At 43.9% G+C, this 18,354-nt stretch overlaps 1 protein-coding gene across 2 annotated transcripts; it reads right to left on the bottom strand.

Annotated features, from left to right (window-relative positions):
- Positions 1-7,524: 7,524 nt before the first annotated feature.
- On the bottom strand, positions 7,525-18,234 carry psen1 (presenilin 1). 2 transcript variants are annotated; one of them, XM_084568388.1, is made up of 11 exons: positions 18,055-18,234; positions 16,531-16,616; positions 13,639-14,000; positions 13,064-13,205; positions 12,767-12,834; positions 12,423-12,643; positions 11,319-11,417; positions 10,996-11,088; positions 10,717-10,905; positions 9,958-10,076; positions 7,525-9,352 (listed from the first exon to the last, which is right to left on the bottom strand). In XM_084568388.1, exons 2-11 carry the CDS (start codon positions 16,564-16,566, stop codon positions 9,197-9,199), a joined length of 1,485 nt encoding a protein of 494 aa, XP_084424514.1. In that variant the 5' UTR covers positions 16,567-16,616; positions 18,055-18,234; the 3' UTR covers positions 7,525-9,196. The 2 variants fall into 2 exon arrangements, with proteins under 2 accessions (XP_084424514.1, XP_084424515.1); XM_084568389.1 differs by having other exon boundaries at positions 18,059-18,234.
- Positions 18,235-18,354: the final 120 nt, after the last annotated feature.

Below are 18,354 nucleotides of genomic sequence, written 5' to 3'. Positions count from 1 at the left end.
GTCTCTCTCTCTCTGTTGATCTGCCTTGCCCCCAACAGGAACCCGTGAAGCAGGAGAAGCAGAAGAAGAAGTAACAGAGAAAGTCCCGTTGGTTGAACCTCCTCCGCGGCGTCATCAGCGCGCCTTTTAACCGGCAGCCCATCCGATCCAATTACAGCCCACCGCGGACAGAGATGGGCACCTTTTACGCGCAGCCTGTAATTTCAGACTGTAAAAATAACAGTTAATCAGGGTGTTCGTTTGTTGTAAGGGGTTAATAAGCATCATACTCTCCCGGCGAACATGTAATACCAGGGTAATCATCCAGAGTCATCATGGGATCCCCAGTGATGGCTGGGTTTCAATTTTGAGCTGAAAATGGTTCCCAAATGTTTCCTTACTTTGGTTTATTGGGTTAAATGTTGAGCTGGACTCAGGGAGATGGTTTAACATTTGTGTTTTGTTTTTCTGACCTAATTTAAATCAAGATAAACAGTGAAGTGCTGAGGGATAAAACTCTTGGTTTGACTCAGACTGAGGCTGCACAGCTGACCAAAACATGAAGCCTTGTTATTACGTCAAATATGAATATAGTTTAGTTTCATATTGTGTCATTCTGTATGTGACATTAAACTCATGCAGAGGATTAAAATGCAGGAGCTAAGAAAAACAAACACACAGCTTCTCCCTGTCAGCTTTTCATTTATTATCCTGTTTCTTTTCAGTTGACAGAGTTCATAAAATCTGAAAACATAGAAATGTGAAGGAGGTGATGCTTGTTTTGTCTGCTCTAAACTCCAATATATTCAGTCTACAGTCAGTTAAAACCGAGGAAGACACAACCAGAAAGATAAAGTGGTCAATATTGCTCTTTTTTGTTTAATAAATTATGAATGAAAGGCTGAGATTCACTGAACAATCAGCTGTTTGTTGTGCATCCTTGAACAGATGTATTTATCAAATCGTTTCTGAGTAAGTCTTCCAGAATGAAACCATCATCCTCAGCAAAACAGCCACTCAAGAAAAAAAAAAATGCACATATTTACATCACACACTGTTAAATAAAGAAAAGTCAACCACCTCCTCACATATGAGAAGCTGGCAAAAATTAGTAATTTTGTCGCTGTGCACAAAGGTGTTAAAAGGCTGCTGAAGGACCGTTTTCTGTAACCGCTTGTCCTCTGGAGGGTCACGGGGAGGGTGTGGGGGGCTGGAGCCTATCCCAGCTGTCACTGGGCAAGAGACAGAGTGCACCCTGGACAGGTCGCCAGTCCATCAGAGATGAAACAAACATTCACGCACACATGCACACCTAGGGCCAATTTTGAATTCCCAATTAACCTAATGAGCATGTACTTTGGACGGTGGGAGGAAGCCGGAGTACTAGAATGTGCAAACTTCGCATAGAAAGGCCCCAGTCGGCCAGTGGATTTGAACCCAGAACCTTCCTGCTGTGAGGGATCAGGGCCAACCAAACACATAAATCTGTGAAATTTAAATTGTGCATTATTTTATTTGGCAGACAATCAAATCAAATCAAATCAAATCAAATTTATTTATATTGCACTTTTCATGCATTTTAAAAGCAATACAAAGTGCCTCACAGAGGCTAAAAACAGCAAAAACAAAACAAAACAAAAAAATCCAACTCTCCCACCCCCATAAAAACACAGAGACACGAGACACAACACACACACACACACGCCCCACACACACCCACACGAGAGAGACATGGCCGGGCACCGAGACCTGGAGCAAGGAGAAAGCCACCTTTGGGGGCCGACCACACCGAGAGGGCCTCCAGCCCACGACTGCAGGGAGCACCGCCATAGGAGCCTATCCCAGCTATCATTTGGTGAGAGGTGGGGTACACCCTGGACAGATCTCCAGTCTATCTCAGGGCTAACACAGAGAGACAGACAACCATTCACACTCACGCTACGGCCAGTTTAGAATCACCAATGAACCTAACCAGCATGTCTTTGGACGGTGGGAGGAAGCTGGAGTACCTGGAGAGAACCCACGCAGACACAGGGAGAACATGCAAACTCCACAGAGAAAGGAACCAGTCGGCCGATGTTTAGTAGACATCCTTCTTATGAACAGTTCTGTCAAAAACTGGGAAGCAGTACAGGTCAGGACAGCCAAAACAAGCAATTGTCCATGTGAAAAGAAACGAAAAACATGTTATGCAATGGCAACCATGAACCCTGGAGTGCAACGACACTCTACAACCTTTCTTATGATCCCATTTTATTTGCACGTCTTTTCCTGTCCTCCTCAGAGCAAAGCATCGTCACTGCTTATAAAACCATGTTAGATGGAGCCAGAAACTTAAATTTAAGGTTAAAAACGGCCAAATGAAATCAATCCAGAGCTCATCTTTAATTTCATGTACTCAAAACACTCAAATCAAAAATATGGACGGCGGCTCCTCGAAGGATTTGACACTGAAACGCCATACCATCGCGGACACGTTAAAGCTGCATGAAAACAACACAGAAATGTGATTATTTGAGGGGTTTTTTTAAGGAGGAAACTGCCACAGACGCAACCAAAGCTGTGTTTAAACATCTGCCACTGTGTTTCCCCAAAAGAGAATTTCTTCCTCTCTCCGCTCCTCTCTCGTCTTTGTGAGGTTTTCAAAAACATGCCAGCAGACCACCATGAACAAACTATATGTACTTATGGCTTTAATGAAAAATACATGTTGGGTATGAGTGTGTGTGATTTATTTACGTGACTGTCTTCTCATGTGAATAAATCAAAACATATTCCAGCAAAACACATTCAAGCCACATGTCAGTCCGCCTGCTCACAGCGAAAAGGGATGCTACATGCTTGGGCCAGACTGAGAGACTCACGGGTGAATATTTAAAATCACAACACTTCACAGATAAACAACCTCTGTTTGAAGGAAGAGAAGAGCTCAGCCTCGTCTCAAGTGTCCTACGCGTTCAGTGGACCATCAGAAGCTGAATTAACTCATGCGAATCCTCCATAAAAAATAATAAGTCAAACATGTCAGCCATTACTGTTCCAGAAAGTTGCTTTTATTTTATCACCATCATTTAACAGTGGTGACATACAAGTAAAACTGGAAGTAGCTATCACTAGAAGTCAAAATCCTACCTGGAAAAATGTGCAACTGAAGTCAAGACCAGTATTAAGTTGCAGTAAAGGAGTAAATGTAACTAAGAAGCATTAAAAGATTTAAAAAATAATAATATTCCTACAATCCTACACAGAAATTTACATTTTAGAAGCAGAAATTAAATGGAAACTGTCCAGTAAGGAAGTAGTGTTCTTGATTTCATTCGTTTTATTATTATTATTATTATTATTATTATTATTTATCTATTGTCTGTGACCAAATCTGTTCAATTTTGAGTTGAATGTTGAGTGTTGACCTTAAAACCACCACAGGATCACTCCACTCATTTGCGTTGATAAATAACAAGGATTTTACCTCCCTGTCCATCTTGTGTATAGACTGTATATAAATATGGACGCCACATTCCCACTCCCTTGAATCTGGCCAAACTGAGGCCAGTTCCCTGGGGATATGGGCAGCGCCAACTTGCAAGATTTGGAGTCTGCGTAGCACGGTCCGAGACTGGAACCACACTATCAATTATCAGACCTACTCCTGTTTTCGTTTAATTAAAACATCGCTCTGCTCAATCTCCACCAGTTACAGAGAAATCTTGGATTATACGCTGTACTTATTTGTTTATTTAATTATTTCCAACACTCACGGTCCTACAGTACCGCTTTACAGAGCGGTTGGCGTAGCAACTGGGGGTCATCATGAGGTCACGTTTCTATAGCGTCAAATAAATAACTAAAACTTATCAGAAAAATTGACACTTGAACATGCATCAACATTATATTAACTGCCTAAAATGACAGAAACCATCCTTGAAAGAAAATTATTTGACGTGTATTTTAGCGTTTTAGTTTGACCCAAGTCCCATCCACTAACATGGAGAGGGTGGAGCTTATGACCTACACCGCAGCCAGCCACCAGGGGGAGCTCTACTTGCTTTGGCTTCACTTTTGAGGAGCAGTTCGATCTTTATTTACAGTCTATGATCTTGTATTTTTGTCCTGACTGCCATATTGAGTGTAGACCCTTCCTTTGTGTATTTAACTCTGATTTTACCCAATGTTTTGTCTGAATTTCGGCTTCTGACTCAGTCTCTATAAATATGATGTGGTTAAAACCGCGTTGTCTCATGTTGTATTGCATCTTGTGTCCTGTCAGAAAACCACAAACCTCTGTCCAAACTGTCTTGGGTGAAATTGCATTGTGGGTAATGTAGGACAAAAATAATGTGTCGAACTAAACTGTAATAACTCAGCAATAAGTCCAGCAACGTTTTAGGAGGGAAATGCTCAACGGTTGCATTTAATATCTTTACATTTGGTCTGAAATCATCACAGGGTTGTACATGACATCTTCAAAAGCCTTTCATGCAGAATTTAAACATTCATTTTCTTTGCACACTGTTTACAGGACTCTTTTAGGAGGGAGGCACGTTGAAGAACAACATCTCACAAGTTTGAGTACAGGAAGGGATAACCAGGTATTTTTAGCACTTGGCTTCACAAAGGCCCAAAATAGGTGACCGCCCGCTTAAAAATAATATCCCGCGGCCGTTATCTAATAAAATCTTTACGGGTTAAGTGCGTCCCGGCTTCAGGGAATGTTGTTGTTTTAATTATAGAAAACTAACGAGCAAAATGCCTTGATGATGCATGATTTTCAACCCAAGAAAGGAGTTGACATTTTCCACATCCACATTGCATTTAGTGCCTCCGTTTTGCTTCCTGGTCATTAAGTCTATCCGAGGCTTTAAAAGGAGCTCGAAGCCACAGAGTTTAAGTTAACATTCAAATTACTAAGCTTTACATCCATCCTGCATGGGCATAAAATGTACACATGTTCACAGAGAAGAACAAAACAACAACCTCTATGTGCCCAGTTTAGCCAGCATGCCCACCCAGTCTTTACATATCTTCCACAACACTTTTCCCATCTTGTTTTAATCAAGGATTCTTTTTTTTCTTCAGCACGCCGTCTCAAGTCTCCACCGTCGGTCCTCAGAGCTGCCGGCTGAGCTTCTGCGCCTGCCTCTCCTTGGCGTTGAAGGCGTACTTTGTGTCCTGCAGCTGATCTATTATCTCCTTGGCCTCCTTCATCTCCACGGTGAGCTGGTTGTACTTCTCCACCAGCTCCTGGTTCTCCCGCCGGAGCTCCACCACCAGCTGGCTCAGCTCCTCGCTCTGCCTCCCGCAGTGCTGTTTGAGCTGCTCCATCTCCGAGAGCGTCTCCTCCATGTGCTTCACCAGGCTCTCCAGCTTGTCCTTAGACATCTTTGGTGAACTCTTTCTTCAATTATTCTTTATTTTGTCCAGTCTTTTTCGTCCTCTCTCCTGTCTCCTCCGTGCCTGCGCTTGTCGCCGCTCTAGAGCGATTAATGAGGCTTAATTCTGAAGTTCTTGCGCATGGAGCAGACGTTCCTCCCTGCACAGTAATCCCCTTAGCAGAGCTATCCTGGGAAACCTGTAACGCACATCGATGTGACACACAGCCACAAAGTCTCCTGCTTAATTCCACTCCACACGGAGGATGACAGTGATCGGCAGATTACCTCCGTTCACTCTGTGGACTCACTTACCCGTCAGCAAACACGCTTAAAGGCCTACAAAGAAATGTGATGGCCGGGTTAAAGCCAGCTTTTCCATGAATGTGGAGGCACTTTTTTTTAAATTTTCCAACCACTTACCTTTAATTTCTCTTCTCTGGGGAGGATGCCAAGACCTAATCTGAACAGCGAGGGTGTCCAGAATCGATGCATTATGGAATTAACTCGTTCACAAGCCGAGCCGCCGGGTTCACATGCCAGGATGAGGCCTCGCCGAGGGCCTGTTAGGTAAGTCACAGCATGAGGCTAAACATTCTGGCCACACTGTGCCACTGTCCCGTCCAGCGAGGCCAAACAGTCCCCGCGGTGACGGCTAATGCGACGAGCGCTCCAGGCGGCGGGCCAGCTCGGAGCCCGCCAGCCAGCCAGTTGGCATCGGTGGAAAGGCGAGCGCGGGATGCCAGCGCAGAGCAGCACGCCGAGGAATTTCCGCAATGTTCCCACCGTCTGCTGAGATGCTGTGCGACGGTTCCAAGGAGGGTTTTTCTCGCTGAGTGGAAATCAGGAGAATCAGAAGACGACAACAGACACAGTGTGGAAACCAGCCAGTGGGGTGTTGATCTGATCCTGACCTCTGACCTCTGAAATGAAAAAGGACAAATAAAAACTTGTGTCACACAGTTTTATAAGTTGTTTTCTGGAGGACTGGAATGACTAAGCAAATTCTTTATATTCTCAACTTTACATCTCAGAGATTAAACACTGAATGTTTTCTATATTTATCTGACATCTACATGATACGTTAAGCTAAAATACGTTTACTTTATTCTGTAAAGACTACTTCTGGCAACAGATCAAACTACCAAACTATTTGAATATAGAGCTGTTAGACTGGTTTAAATACTCTTGAGATTTGGTTCTGCACATTTATATGGTTAGGGGGACATACACCGATCAGGCATAACATTATGACCACCTTCCTAATATTGTGTAAGTCTCCCTTGTGCCTCCAAAACAGTTGTGACTCATCAGAGAATTGACATGGGCCTTCTGAGGGCAACAGGATGTTGTTAGTGGGGGGGATTTGAGGGGAGGGGCCTCTGTGGATCATCCCACAGATACTTGATCAGTTTGGGATCTAGTGAATTTGGAGGCCAGGTCAACACCTTGTGCTGTTCTTCATGATTTTTTTTAGTTGTTCCTCAAGCGTTCTTGTGTGTGTGTGTGTGTGTGTGTGTGTGTGTGTGTCAGGCTGCATCCTACTGGGGATGGCTGCTGCCATCAAGGAGTGTCATTGTTATGGGGTGGGGGTGCCTGGTCTGGTCTAGGTGGGTGCTACATGTCTAAGTAACATCCACATGAATGAATGCCAGGTCCAGAAGTTTCCCAGCAGAACATTGAATTGTCACAAGATGGTCAATGTTATTTAGTTCTCCTGTTTTTGTGTGGGGATGGCTGCTGCCATCCCCACACAAAAACGCTTTAAGAACAACTAAATTCACTAGATCCCAGACTGATCAAGTATCTGTGGGATGATCCACAGAGGCCCCTCCCCTCAAAGGCCCCCATTCACAAACAACATTGTGTTGCCAGACACCACAGGACACCCTCAGAAGGCCCATGTCCATTCTCTGATGAGTCACAACAGTTTTGGAGGCACAAAGGAGACCTACACAATATTAGGAAGGTGGTCATAATGTTATGCATGATCAGCGTATATTTCGATGGTTGTTAAATAGCAAACTGTACCAAAAAGCCACTTGCAATGAAAAATGAAACCAGACTACATTTCAACAGATTACTGCTTTCAACACAACGCTGTGATTCACTGTAGCTACAAATCTAAAATAAGAGTCTTGAGAACTTTCCTGGAAACAAACACAGACAGTTTTCAGTTTCGTTATTTATTAAAAAAAAGAACAAAATCTGAATCAGAATAACCTTGCATAACACGCATGTGAAGGACAGAAAAAAAAAAAAAAAAGTCAGTCACCCAAAAATATTCCCTTAAAAACTAATCAGGGAAAAGAAAAACTGCACAAGTATGACTATATTGTTCCCTCTTGGATTCTTTTTTTCTTCTTGCAAGCGTGAAACTCGAGTGCAACAACTTAAGAGCAATCAGTGCAGCTGGTCTTCCTCTAAAGTCATCTCATAAACGTCCCAGTGTTTTTTTTCTTAGTATTTTTGGTTTGTTTTTAATGCTAATGATGCTCGATTAGTTTCTTTTTTCTTTCAGATATGCTCACAAATTCACCTCTAGTTCTACTCCCTCATTTCTCAAGTCTCAGTCGTACACTTTCTTCACAGATTTGTGATTTCAGAATGAGCTCAGTCCACACCTAGATTGAAAAATAAAAAGTGTCTCTTGTGCATATCTTGGGAGAAAGAAAAAACAAAACACACACCACTCAACAGTATCTGTGTAGAACTGAAATGATTTCAGTGTGTTGATGTAGCATAGTTCCAAACAGCACCAGGCGAGCGTCATGAGGGCAGCTATAGCCTAAAGGTTCAGAGTTTGTGACCGGGATGATCACAGCTTACAATCCATGGACACGGTTAAAAGAAGAAATAAACTAAATTTCAGTCAAGGTAGAGAATTAAAAGCACATTTCTGTCCCGCACTAACAACAACCACAACGACTACTGAAATGCCCCGTGAGCAAGGCACTGAACTGCTCGGCGGCTGACCGGGTTCGTCAGCGCGCCTCCTTCAAAGCCGTGACAGTAACTGTGAATAAACGCCGAGGGCAGAAAACACTGTGAGATCTCGTAGTCAAAGTGCGTCCGTCCTGGATCGGCGTACGTCACGGCGGGTGGAAACCGTTCCGCTTTCTGTGGCTAAATTAAAACATTTTACTCTTAACAGCAGTGAGGACAAAGCACGCTCTGGTGACTTACATCTCATACACAATCACAATTTCTATCTATTATCATCATCATCATCATTTTCAGTGTCCATTACTTGAATGAAGGCTTTGAAATTGTTTTTTTTTTTTGTGGGGTGGGGGCTCGCAAGTAATGCAAAAGAAAAAAATAACTCGTGACAGGAAGGGTGCAGTCTTTTAGAAATCAATGAAACCGGCTCCGCTCGCTCAACAGCTACCGCCAAGGTGTCCCTGAGGAAGGCACCTGCTGTGAAGACTGTCCCCAGATATGAACGTGTCGTCCGTGTGAAGTCGGAAAACAAAAAAGAAGAAAAAGGAGCGGGCGAGCTCTGGTGAAGCTTCCCTGCATAAATAACGGTAAAATATTCCCACTAAGTTTGGATCGCGCCTGAGAACGCCGGTCGAGAAATGTCACTTCCAGGTTTGAAATGAAAATGTTTCAGAGTAGCTGTCGAGCGGGGAAAGACCCTCCCTTGGCGCCGGAAAGTAAAGGCAGAGCGAAAAAAAAACAACTTGTGTCCCAGCATCGTGAGTTCTTAGGAGGGGACGTGGGGGCAGGAGGGGCCCCTGCGTTGCCCCCTTTGTTTCCCCCCCAATCCCCGGCTGTAAAGGGACCGCTCTCGTGTTGTTGGCCGGAGAGCTTTGTGGGCTGAGGGTTACCAGGGCAGCCTCCTGTTAAATGTAGAACTGATGCAGCGCCAGCTCGTCCATGAAGGGACGCACCAGGTTGTCGGTGGCGAAGTAGAAGACCAGGCCGAAGAAGATGGAGATGGGCAGAGCGGGGAGCGCCTTCTTGAAGATGGCGAGGAGGAGCAGGGTCAGACACAGGCCCTGTGGGGATGGAGACGAGAGGAGATAAAGACACCACAGTGATTGTGTAGAAAAACAAATCAGCTCAGCTTCTTGCACACCAGTCAGGCAAAACATTATGACCACCTTGTGCTTCCAAAACAGTTGTGACCCATCAGAGAATGGACATGGGCCTTCTGAGGGTGTCCTGTGGTGTCTGGTAACAGAATGTTGTTAGTGGGGGCCTTTGAGGGGAGGGGCCTCTGTGGACCATCCCACAGATACTTGATCAGTTTGGGATCTAGTGAATTTGGAGGCCAGGTCAACACCTTGTGCTGTTCTTCATGTTTTTTTTGAGTTGTTCCTAAAGTGTTTTTGTGTGTGTGCTGCTGCCATCAAGGAGTGTCATTGCTATGGGGTGGGGGGGTCTGGTCTGGTCTGGGTGGGTGCTACATGTCTAATGCCAGGTCCAAAAGTTTCCCAGCAGAACACTGAATTGTCACAAGATGCTGAATGTTATTCACGTCTCCTGTCAGTGGTCATGATGTTGTGGCTGATTGGTGTACAGTCAAGTGGAGGTTACATATTGCGCTTAGAGACAGAGGATGAGGTTGTGGCGTCTCCCAAATAAGCAGCCGGTCACTCACAATGAGGATGGCCACGAAGCAGGCGAGCGTGGTGTTCCAGTCGCCGCTGGCTGCGGCCGAGGCCTTCCCCACCAGCATGCTGTAGAAGATGAAGTCTCCGAGCCCCAGCTTGACGCCCCCTGACACACACACACGAGGACACCGCATTCAGGGTGGAGACAATTCACAAACACGAATTTCACCCTGCGCTCCCTGCTGAAAACTCCTCCCGGCTGTAATTACCGTACAAACAAGAGCTCGGACCCCGTATTTAAACGAAGCTGTAACTCAGACAGAGAGCGAGGGGCGGTTGGGGGGTGGTGGTGGGGGGGTGAAAGGGTACAGACGTGAAACTGCTCCGGCTAAAAGCGGGTGCATTCACACACGCCCTAATTTCACAGAAAGGGGGAAACACATAAAAACATTCCTGGCATGTTTTTGTGTTGGGAGCAGAGGGAAGAGAAAGACGATGATTACACAGTGAGAGGAGGCGGGATGACAATCTGGGAATTCACGAGTTGGAATTACAGAGCTCTGCTTCACATTAGGGCCGGGAGGTGAATCTAAAAAGGATCATAACGTGTTGAACTTTATGTCACATAACAACAAGTCCCCTTTTAGGCTACAAAACAAAACTATGCTTATACACACTGAGTATGTCCCACACTGAACATGACATAGAAGTGTATTGTTCATGCATTGTGCAGACATGAGAGCTGCAAACAAAGACTTCAATCAGACTGAATCTTTTCTGAGTTCAGCTCGATACTCTCCACTCACTCTCCTCGTCGTCTTCGTCTTCAACGGGAGGACGCGCCGACGGCATCTGCTGGATCTCCCGCCTGGTGTCCTCTGTGGACTGGAGGGGCCCGAGCCGGTGCTCCTGCTGGTTCACCCAGGAGGAGTTGAAGCCTCCGTCGTCCTGTGACGGGCTGGGGCTGGACGGGTCCGGAGACGCCACCGCCGCCGCTGCAGGGGGCGACACCGGTCAGACTCAGCAACGGTCGCACAGATTAAAAAGCTGTAACCGGTCACGCACGCTCCCACCGCTCAGTTTACCTTCTTGAGCTTCTTGCTGAGGCGAAGCTCCTTCCGTCGAGTTCCTCTTCGGCCGGTCGGTGTCCGCCATGTTGACGAGCCACACCATCGTAGCTGGAGAAGAAGTGAGAGGGTCAAAATGTGAGAAAAGGTTTCTTAAAGGTTAAAGGTTATTTAAATTGTTGCTCCAAGAAGAATTAAACCCGTGCGTTGAGCTGAAGTACTAAAATGAGTGACTGACTCAAAGCTTTTAATGGAAGACAGATTACACACCTCTGTTTTATTACTGTAAGTTAATATAATGTAATATAATAGTGCAGGCCTGATGTCAGTGTTCATCTTACAGGAGTAGATGAGAGCAGGGAAGATGGGCTCGTTTCTCTCCTGGGCCGTCTCCACCAGGATCCTCAGAGGCCCTTTGGGACAGAGCACCGCCAACAGATCTGGAAAGAAAACAAGAGTTCGGACGACAAGTGATGTTAGCCTCCGAACTACAGACATGCGTGAAAACAACAGACATGAAAACACTTCCTCTTTAAAGGCTCTACTTCCCCGTTTAATAAAATGAGTAAAGTGAAATTCTGAGAAGACTGTAAAGGTTTCCAGATAAACTCAAGATGCCGTTTAAAAGTGTTTTTCTTTGAAAAGGAAAACTGACAAACTTACTGGAGACCTAATTTGAGTGTTGGCCTCAAACCGCAAGACTGTGTTTTTGCAGTTTCAGCAATTTTCCTCTGCATGTTAAGTTGGACAGCCTTAAAACTCACGCGTATTTGTTTTTATTGTGATTATGTGAGCTTTAAATTTAGAGTTCTGTTTCAAACTTCTTCATTTTCATTGTCTTTTTGTTTAATAAACTGAAACTTGGATTGTCCAACACTTTAAAACTGACTTGACTTAAATATACTGGAAACATCTGGACGAGTCTAGATAGAAAAATTCAAAGCCTCTGACCACACCATGGCAGCATCTGCACTTAAACCAACAAGGTTCCTTTTTTTGCAAGTGTAGTTAGTATTTAATAGTCTGTAACTTTTCTACCAACATCTCCATCCCTCACAGACTTCTGAGCCCATTTTCTCAATGACTTTGTGCAAATGAGACACATCCTTGCCTTCAGCACACGAATAATGTCAACTAAATAATCTGATCTAGTGAATTTGGAGGCCAGGTCAACACCTTGTGCTGTTCTTCATGTTTTTTTTTTTAGTTGTTCCTAAAGTGTTTTTGTGTGTGTGTCTGTGTCAGGCTGCATCCTGCTGGGGATGGCTGCTGTCAGTGGTTTTAATGTTGTGGCTGATCAGTGTATATCTGTAATATATACGATATTTTAGATTTTCCCCTTGTTCCTCAGCCTCTGTCCTTGTCCTCTATCAACAGCAGCCGCTAAAAGAAACCAGATGTTTGGATGAAGCCTTCAGCCTCAACACGTAGACGAGAGGATTTACCGTAGACCGATATGACGGCTAATATGAGCCAGGCAGTCCACTCTGGCAGGTACTTGATGAAAACCAGGGCCATGAGGGCGCTGATCATGATGAGGTAGGCCTGCTGGAGCCGCAGAGGTCCCTTCCAGTGAATACACATCATGCCCACCACTCCGAAGTTCCAAACTATTATCGCCAGGGTTAAGTAGTCCATGGCCACGTTGTAGGTCTTGAAAACCTCTCTGTTAGAGGGAAATAAAACAAACAAGAAGCAGAGATGTGATGGAAATGCCTGGAAAGTCTCCACGTACCATCATAAATAATTACATGACATTTATGAGAAACAAAATGTGTGTGTGGCTTACTGGAGGTAGATGTAGGAAAAGAAGAAGAGCAGGAGGAGGGAGGAGAGGAAGAGCCAGCCTTGGATGACCTGTGAGGGCAGAGGTCAGAGTTGTTAATGTACAACTGTTTAACTGTTTTATTTAAGTTAAATGCATTCGTCGAAAGTTTATTTAAACTTCTGGCTTCATTCGTAACCGACATTTGCAGCACATTTACACTTTCTTCATGCTGCCAGTCGTGGGTTTCTACCCTCATATCTCTGGCTCCCGTTGAAAATGACTTGCAGCCTGTTGATTTTTCACTACGCTGGTCCGTACCTTGTAACAGCGATACTTGTAGAGCAGCACCAGCACCAAAGTCATGACGATAATCACGGTGATCATGATGGTGGCGTTCAAGATGGAGTTGACGGCTCTCTGCCCTACTGTGTCTGTGTCTTCGGGGAACGGCGTGTAGATCCTGAAGGGAGGGGAATGCAAGACATTAACACAAATAAACACGCCACCAAATAACAGAAATATCGTCAATTCAGTGATTTAAAAAATTCATTTTTCTAACATTTTAGATGTGAGAAGTTCTTTTTCTTATGTCACCTGCTTGTGATGTAGGCGTTTGTCACTTTTGGGAGCTTATCCTCTAAGCTAACTGCTATTTCAGGGGGTGTTAAATTCCCCTGCGTAACAGCTACAGATATAAAAGTGTGTGTTTAAGTGTTCTGAGTCAGACTCTGACTTAATGATCTTATGCAATTACAAGACTGTCTTCAGGTTCCAGCTATACAAGCATGAGGGACACTATATCACTTTAGCTCCACCTAGTGGTGAAGCCGCTGTACTGCTTTTTATTCTCTAAATGAGCTCATGAGTCTGACATCTACGTCTTTAACACTCACAGTCTCTGGCCGTCATTCTGGGTGTAGTAAGTGACAGACTTTATTGTTGCCACAACAACCACCATGCAGAGCGTCACGGGGACAAACAGCATGATGACGTGCTTGGCCCCGTATTTCAGGGTCAGCTCCTCGTCCTCGTCCTCCTCAGACGTCACCACGACCGCCGGGCGAGGCGCAGGGGGCTGTCCGTTCTGCTCCGGGCCGCTACGATTGACTCCGCCTCCTCCGCCTCCTCCTCCTCCTCCACCGCCGCCATCGCCTCCTCCTCCGGCTCCCGAGCCGCCCCTGGACCGCGCTCTGATCACAACGGTCTCCTGTTGTTGCTGGGCGGGTTCTGGGGCTACATTGACCTCCGGTTGGTTCTGTCAGTATCAGAGAATAATCCTGTTAATTTCTGTGAGCTCTTCATGTTTATGAAGACTGAGTAAAAATGCATTTCTCTATTTGCATTCAAATCTACATGGGTGTATTTGCAGATGAGATAAAAACAGAAGTGCATAAGAAACTGAAGACTGAGCATAGAACAACTCTGGCATCCTCCAAGTAGCCTCAGATCTGCAGGAAATACAACAAAAGAAGAAGAACTTTTCCCCAACTTTATTGAGGACATTCAATAGAAGGTGACCAAGATGGACCCACGTCCATTCAGGCTTCATTCATCTTTTCAAATTCTGTTTATCACGTGATGTTTACCCCACGTGGGGCAAATATGCTCAGAGAGAACGAAGATTAAGAAGATTAAATGTTTGAATGGTTATTAGGGGCTAATATTTTCAGATTGAACAGATTATCAAAGGTTTACACCTCAATCCAATTGAAATTTTCTTACAACTTTATGTTTAGAAGCAGATTTATTGTCCATGATATATACACACTGCCTAGCCAAAAAAAGTCCCCATCAAAAAAAAGGTCACACACTCTAATATCACGTTGGACCACCTTTAGCTTTGATTACAGCACTCATTCACTGTGGCATTGTTTCTATAAGCTTCTCCAATGTCACCAGATTTATTTTCATCCAGTTTTGCATTAATTTCTCACCAAGATCTTGTTTTGATGATGGGAGAGTCTGACCACTGCACAAAGCCTTCTCCAGCACATCCCAAAGATTCTCAATGGGGTTAAGGTCTGGACTCTGTGATGTCTCATGCTCCCTGAACCACTCTTTCACAATCTGAGCCCCATGAGTCCTGGCATTGTCATCTTGGAATATGCCCGTGAACATCAGGGAAGAAAAAATCCATTGATGGAATAACCTGGTCATTCAGTATATTCAGGTAGTCAGCTGACCTCATTCTTTGGACACATAATGTTGCTGAACCTATACCTGACCAACTGCAGCAACCCCAGATCATAGCACTGCCCCCACAGGCTTGTACAGTAGACACTAGGCATTATGGATGCATCACTTCATCTGCCTCTCTTCTTACCCTGATGCCATGGTTCTCCACTATCCTTCCAGTTTTTAATAATGCGTTGGACAGTTGTTAACCCAGTTTTAGTAGTTTCTACAGTCTCCTTAGATGTTTTCTCTGCTTGATGCATGCCAATGATTTGACCCTTCTCAAGCAGACTAACATCTTTTCCACGACCACAGGATGTGTCTTTAGACATGGTTGTTTAAGAAATGAGAAGCTACTCATTGCATCAGTTGGGGTTAAATAACTTGTTGCCAGCTGAAAGATAATCACCCATGGAGTAATTATCCAATAGGAGGCTTCTGCTTATTTGCTTAGTTAAATCCAAATGGCTACTTTTTTTTTTTTTGGCCAGGTAGTGTATTTTTTACAGTTTGGTATTAAACATCTTCTGCAATCTGTTTTTCTGCAAAAGTTCTGCATCAACACATATGTGCATTATTTAAAATGCTGCAACTAAAGCGCTTCATTTCTTCCTGTGGAAAAAATCTAATGTACCAATGAGATAAAACTACATCAGACTGATATCAGGTCAGCCATGTTTATGTTCCAGATCTTAACTGTTTCACGATCTCAGTTCCTCCAGTGATAACAGCACCGTGCCTGTTCACACTCGTCCCGAGGATCTGTCCCATCGAGACAAAAATAAGGACGCAAAGCAAGAGCACTTTGTGGACTAGAACCTGACGGGCTGCTCTGCGCGTTGAGGCCTGCCGCAGCCGGGACGTGAAGCAATCGCACCAGGTACACAGAACTACAGACGGGACAGACGGAAGGCATCTCCGGAGATTGACCTGAATAGTGAAATCTGCCACAGCTGTTCAAAATGACCTCGCCGTGTGGTACACGCCGAAATGTCGCTCAGTCCTGGGAATAAGGCCAATGTTGGTCCCAAGGACACAAGAGATACAGACTACTTTACAGAATTAGAGTTAAATCAACCAGTTACTCAGCAAGAGTGGAGCTTTATATTAAAATGCCTTCTTAAATGAAGTCTCCAGCCAGACTCATACAAAAAATTAAGACTGTGGGGCATTGCTGTAGTGTTCATGTACACGTGTTATGGGCTAAACAAAACATAGGACAAGGCTTAGTGTTGTGAAGAGGACAAAAGGGGACTTTGACTCCTTCTCTCAGCTGGGGTGGAAACGCCCTTCCAGTAAAGGCAACATGGCGAGTCTGAAGACAGGTTTCAAGTTCCTTCCACACCTCAGTGATATAAAAACCTGCAGCTTATCAGGGCTGCAAAACCACATCATTCCTTATCAGAGTGTAATCATCCTGTAATGTAGTGGAGGCCAAATTAAACTCACTCCTCCACACTGCACGACGTCACAAACTGACTCAGAAACAGAAGAATCTTTTATCACCACTTAAATACTGAAACTCTGTGATTTACGCAGCTAAACCTATTAGGCAATCATTACCCAATGCATTAGCACAGAGGGAAGACACAGAGCATTCACACACTGACCATATTGTTTTCAACATCTTCTGCATTGCTCGCCATGGTTGGCTCGGCTGACGCTTGTCCTCACATGCAAACCCAACTCTTTCAGCCTGGGAAGAGAGAACAGGAAATAAAATTAAGAGAAATGGGTTTAAAAGGAGGTTTATCAGCGACCACAATTACACAAATCACGGGTGTAAAGATGGACATCTCGAAACTGACTTGACAGGGATTTTTAAAAGGCTGTAAATACACAATGAACGACACGTACTGTGTTGTCGTGATGAGAAACTACACTCAGAGATAAAAACAGAGATATAATGGCTGTAATTCATGCTAACCCTTAAGACAGTTTTAAGTCGTAATTCTTACTAAATCAATGCTCGACTCAGTGGTCAATTCATTAGGTAGACAAGTGGAAACGAATGCATTCTAATGTAACATTTCTGCAATAAATCTTATCTTCATGAAGGTTATGGTGTTCAGCTTTTGTTTTAAATAACAGACAGACTTGTTGATTCAGACACATGTTCTTATTATTTGGACAACCTCATTTTAGTGAGGCTAAATACAGTTTAACAGCAGCACAAACTACCTCCTCCAAAATGATCAAACAGTTGAATTACCACCTTTTTGACGTATATCTGAATGTTGTAACAGTCGTGATGGAGGGTTTAGCGCACGCCCTTCACTTTCTTTAGCGTACTTAATGTTTTGGCACGTGGGTGTACATTCAAATAGTTATTGGTGGCTGTAATCATTCCTCCCGTGAGTCCTGTCTATTATGCTGTAAAGTGATCTCTTCTCAGACTGACTCTCCATAATCCACAGCACTCTTTCCATTTAAAGACTTTTATTCCAATTTTCTTAGAATAAAATTCCCTTTCTTTGTGTTTGACCAGAGAAAAACCTCTGTAGTGCAGGGACAGGAACACAAATTAGATTTTAAAAAACACTTCAGCCTTATCATATTAAGACTGGGGCCTTACATTAGCCTTGGTTTAACTTTAAATGGTCCTTTTACAAAGAACAAGGACACTGTTTCTTCTCTTGTTTCTCACACTGTTTATAGTGTGACAGTTTACGGTCATTTAGGACAAGGAGGGCTCATTATATTAACCATAACTCTTTCTGTCTGTACATACAACGGGGTGTGTCACATATAAAACGCGGACTCATTAAAAAAAAAAACACGTTGCCATCAATACTCATTTAAAGTACTTGCGAGAATGTAACGTTCACGTCACCGATTAAACGCCGGGAAAATCATGATTCATCAGTAACTGTTGAACAGTGTAAGTTTAATTACGGCTTTTTTACGTACGTTACATATTTATTAAATTTAAACTAGTGTGCGACAACTTAAAATTTCTAACTGCACTTAATACTCACATGTATTTTTAGAGCTTTGCTAAAATGGCTAGTTAGCCAATAATGTAATAACGGAAGACAAGGCAGCGGCCGAGCAGGGCCGCTAACGGCGGGTAACTTGCGTAGCTCCCATTAAATACAGTTTCTGAAGAGCAGTCTCTAAAGGTTGCTGCTTACCTACAATGAATGGCAGATAAAATCCTTGATTTTGTGTTCTCGAGTAGGTTTAAAACCCGGGTACCCTCTCTTCTTTGTTGTTCCTGTCTTCTCACAGAACTTCCGGCCGCTGGTGTAACTACTTCCTGTTGGCACGCATTCGGGGAGCGTTCAAGATCTGCTGTTTCAAAATAGTTTTCTGCGATTGTTATTTTAATTTGTGAACGATTTCATGAAATGTTTGCTTAAATGGACGAGCTCCGTACATGTGCGCGAGCAGTGTTAGATTTTAATCTTTTAAATGACAAAAAAATATATATA

The sequence above is a fragment of the Chelon labrosus genome (assembly GCF_963514085.1).
Source record: "Chelon labrosus genome assembly, chromosome: 20".
Lineage (NCBI taxonomy): Eukaryota > Metazoa > Chordata > Actinopteri > Mugiliformes > Mugilidae > Chelon > Chelon labrosus.
This window is presented reverse-complemented; position numbering and strand designations above follow the sequence as displayed.

Bases quoted from the DNA above. Each gene is read 5' to 3' on its own strand.
- psen1 (XM_084568388.1), bottom strand. From the start codon at position 16,566: ATGGCGAGCAATGCAGAAGATGTTGAAAACAATATG. The intron at 11,089-11,318 runs GTAAGATGAACA...CTTCTTCTCCAG, and splicing joins CCCTGCTCTCATCTACTCCT to CTACGATGGTGTGGCTCGTC. The intron at 9,353-9,957 runs GTGAGTGACCGG...CCATCCCCACAG, and splicing joins GCTTCGTGGCCATCCTCATT to GGCCTGTGTCTGACCCTGCT.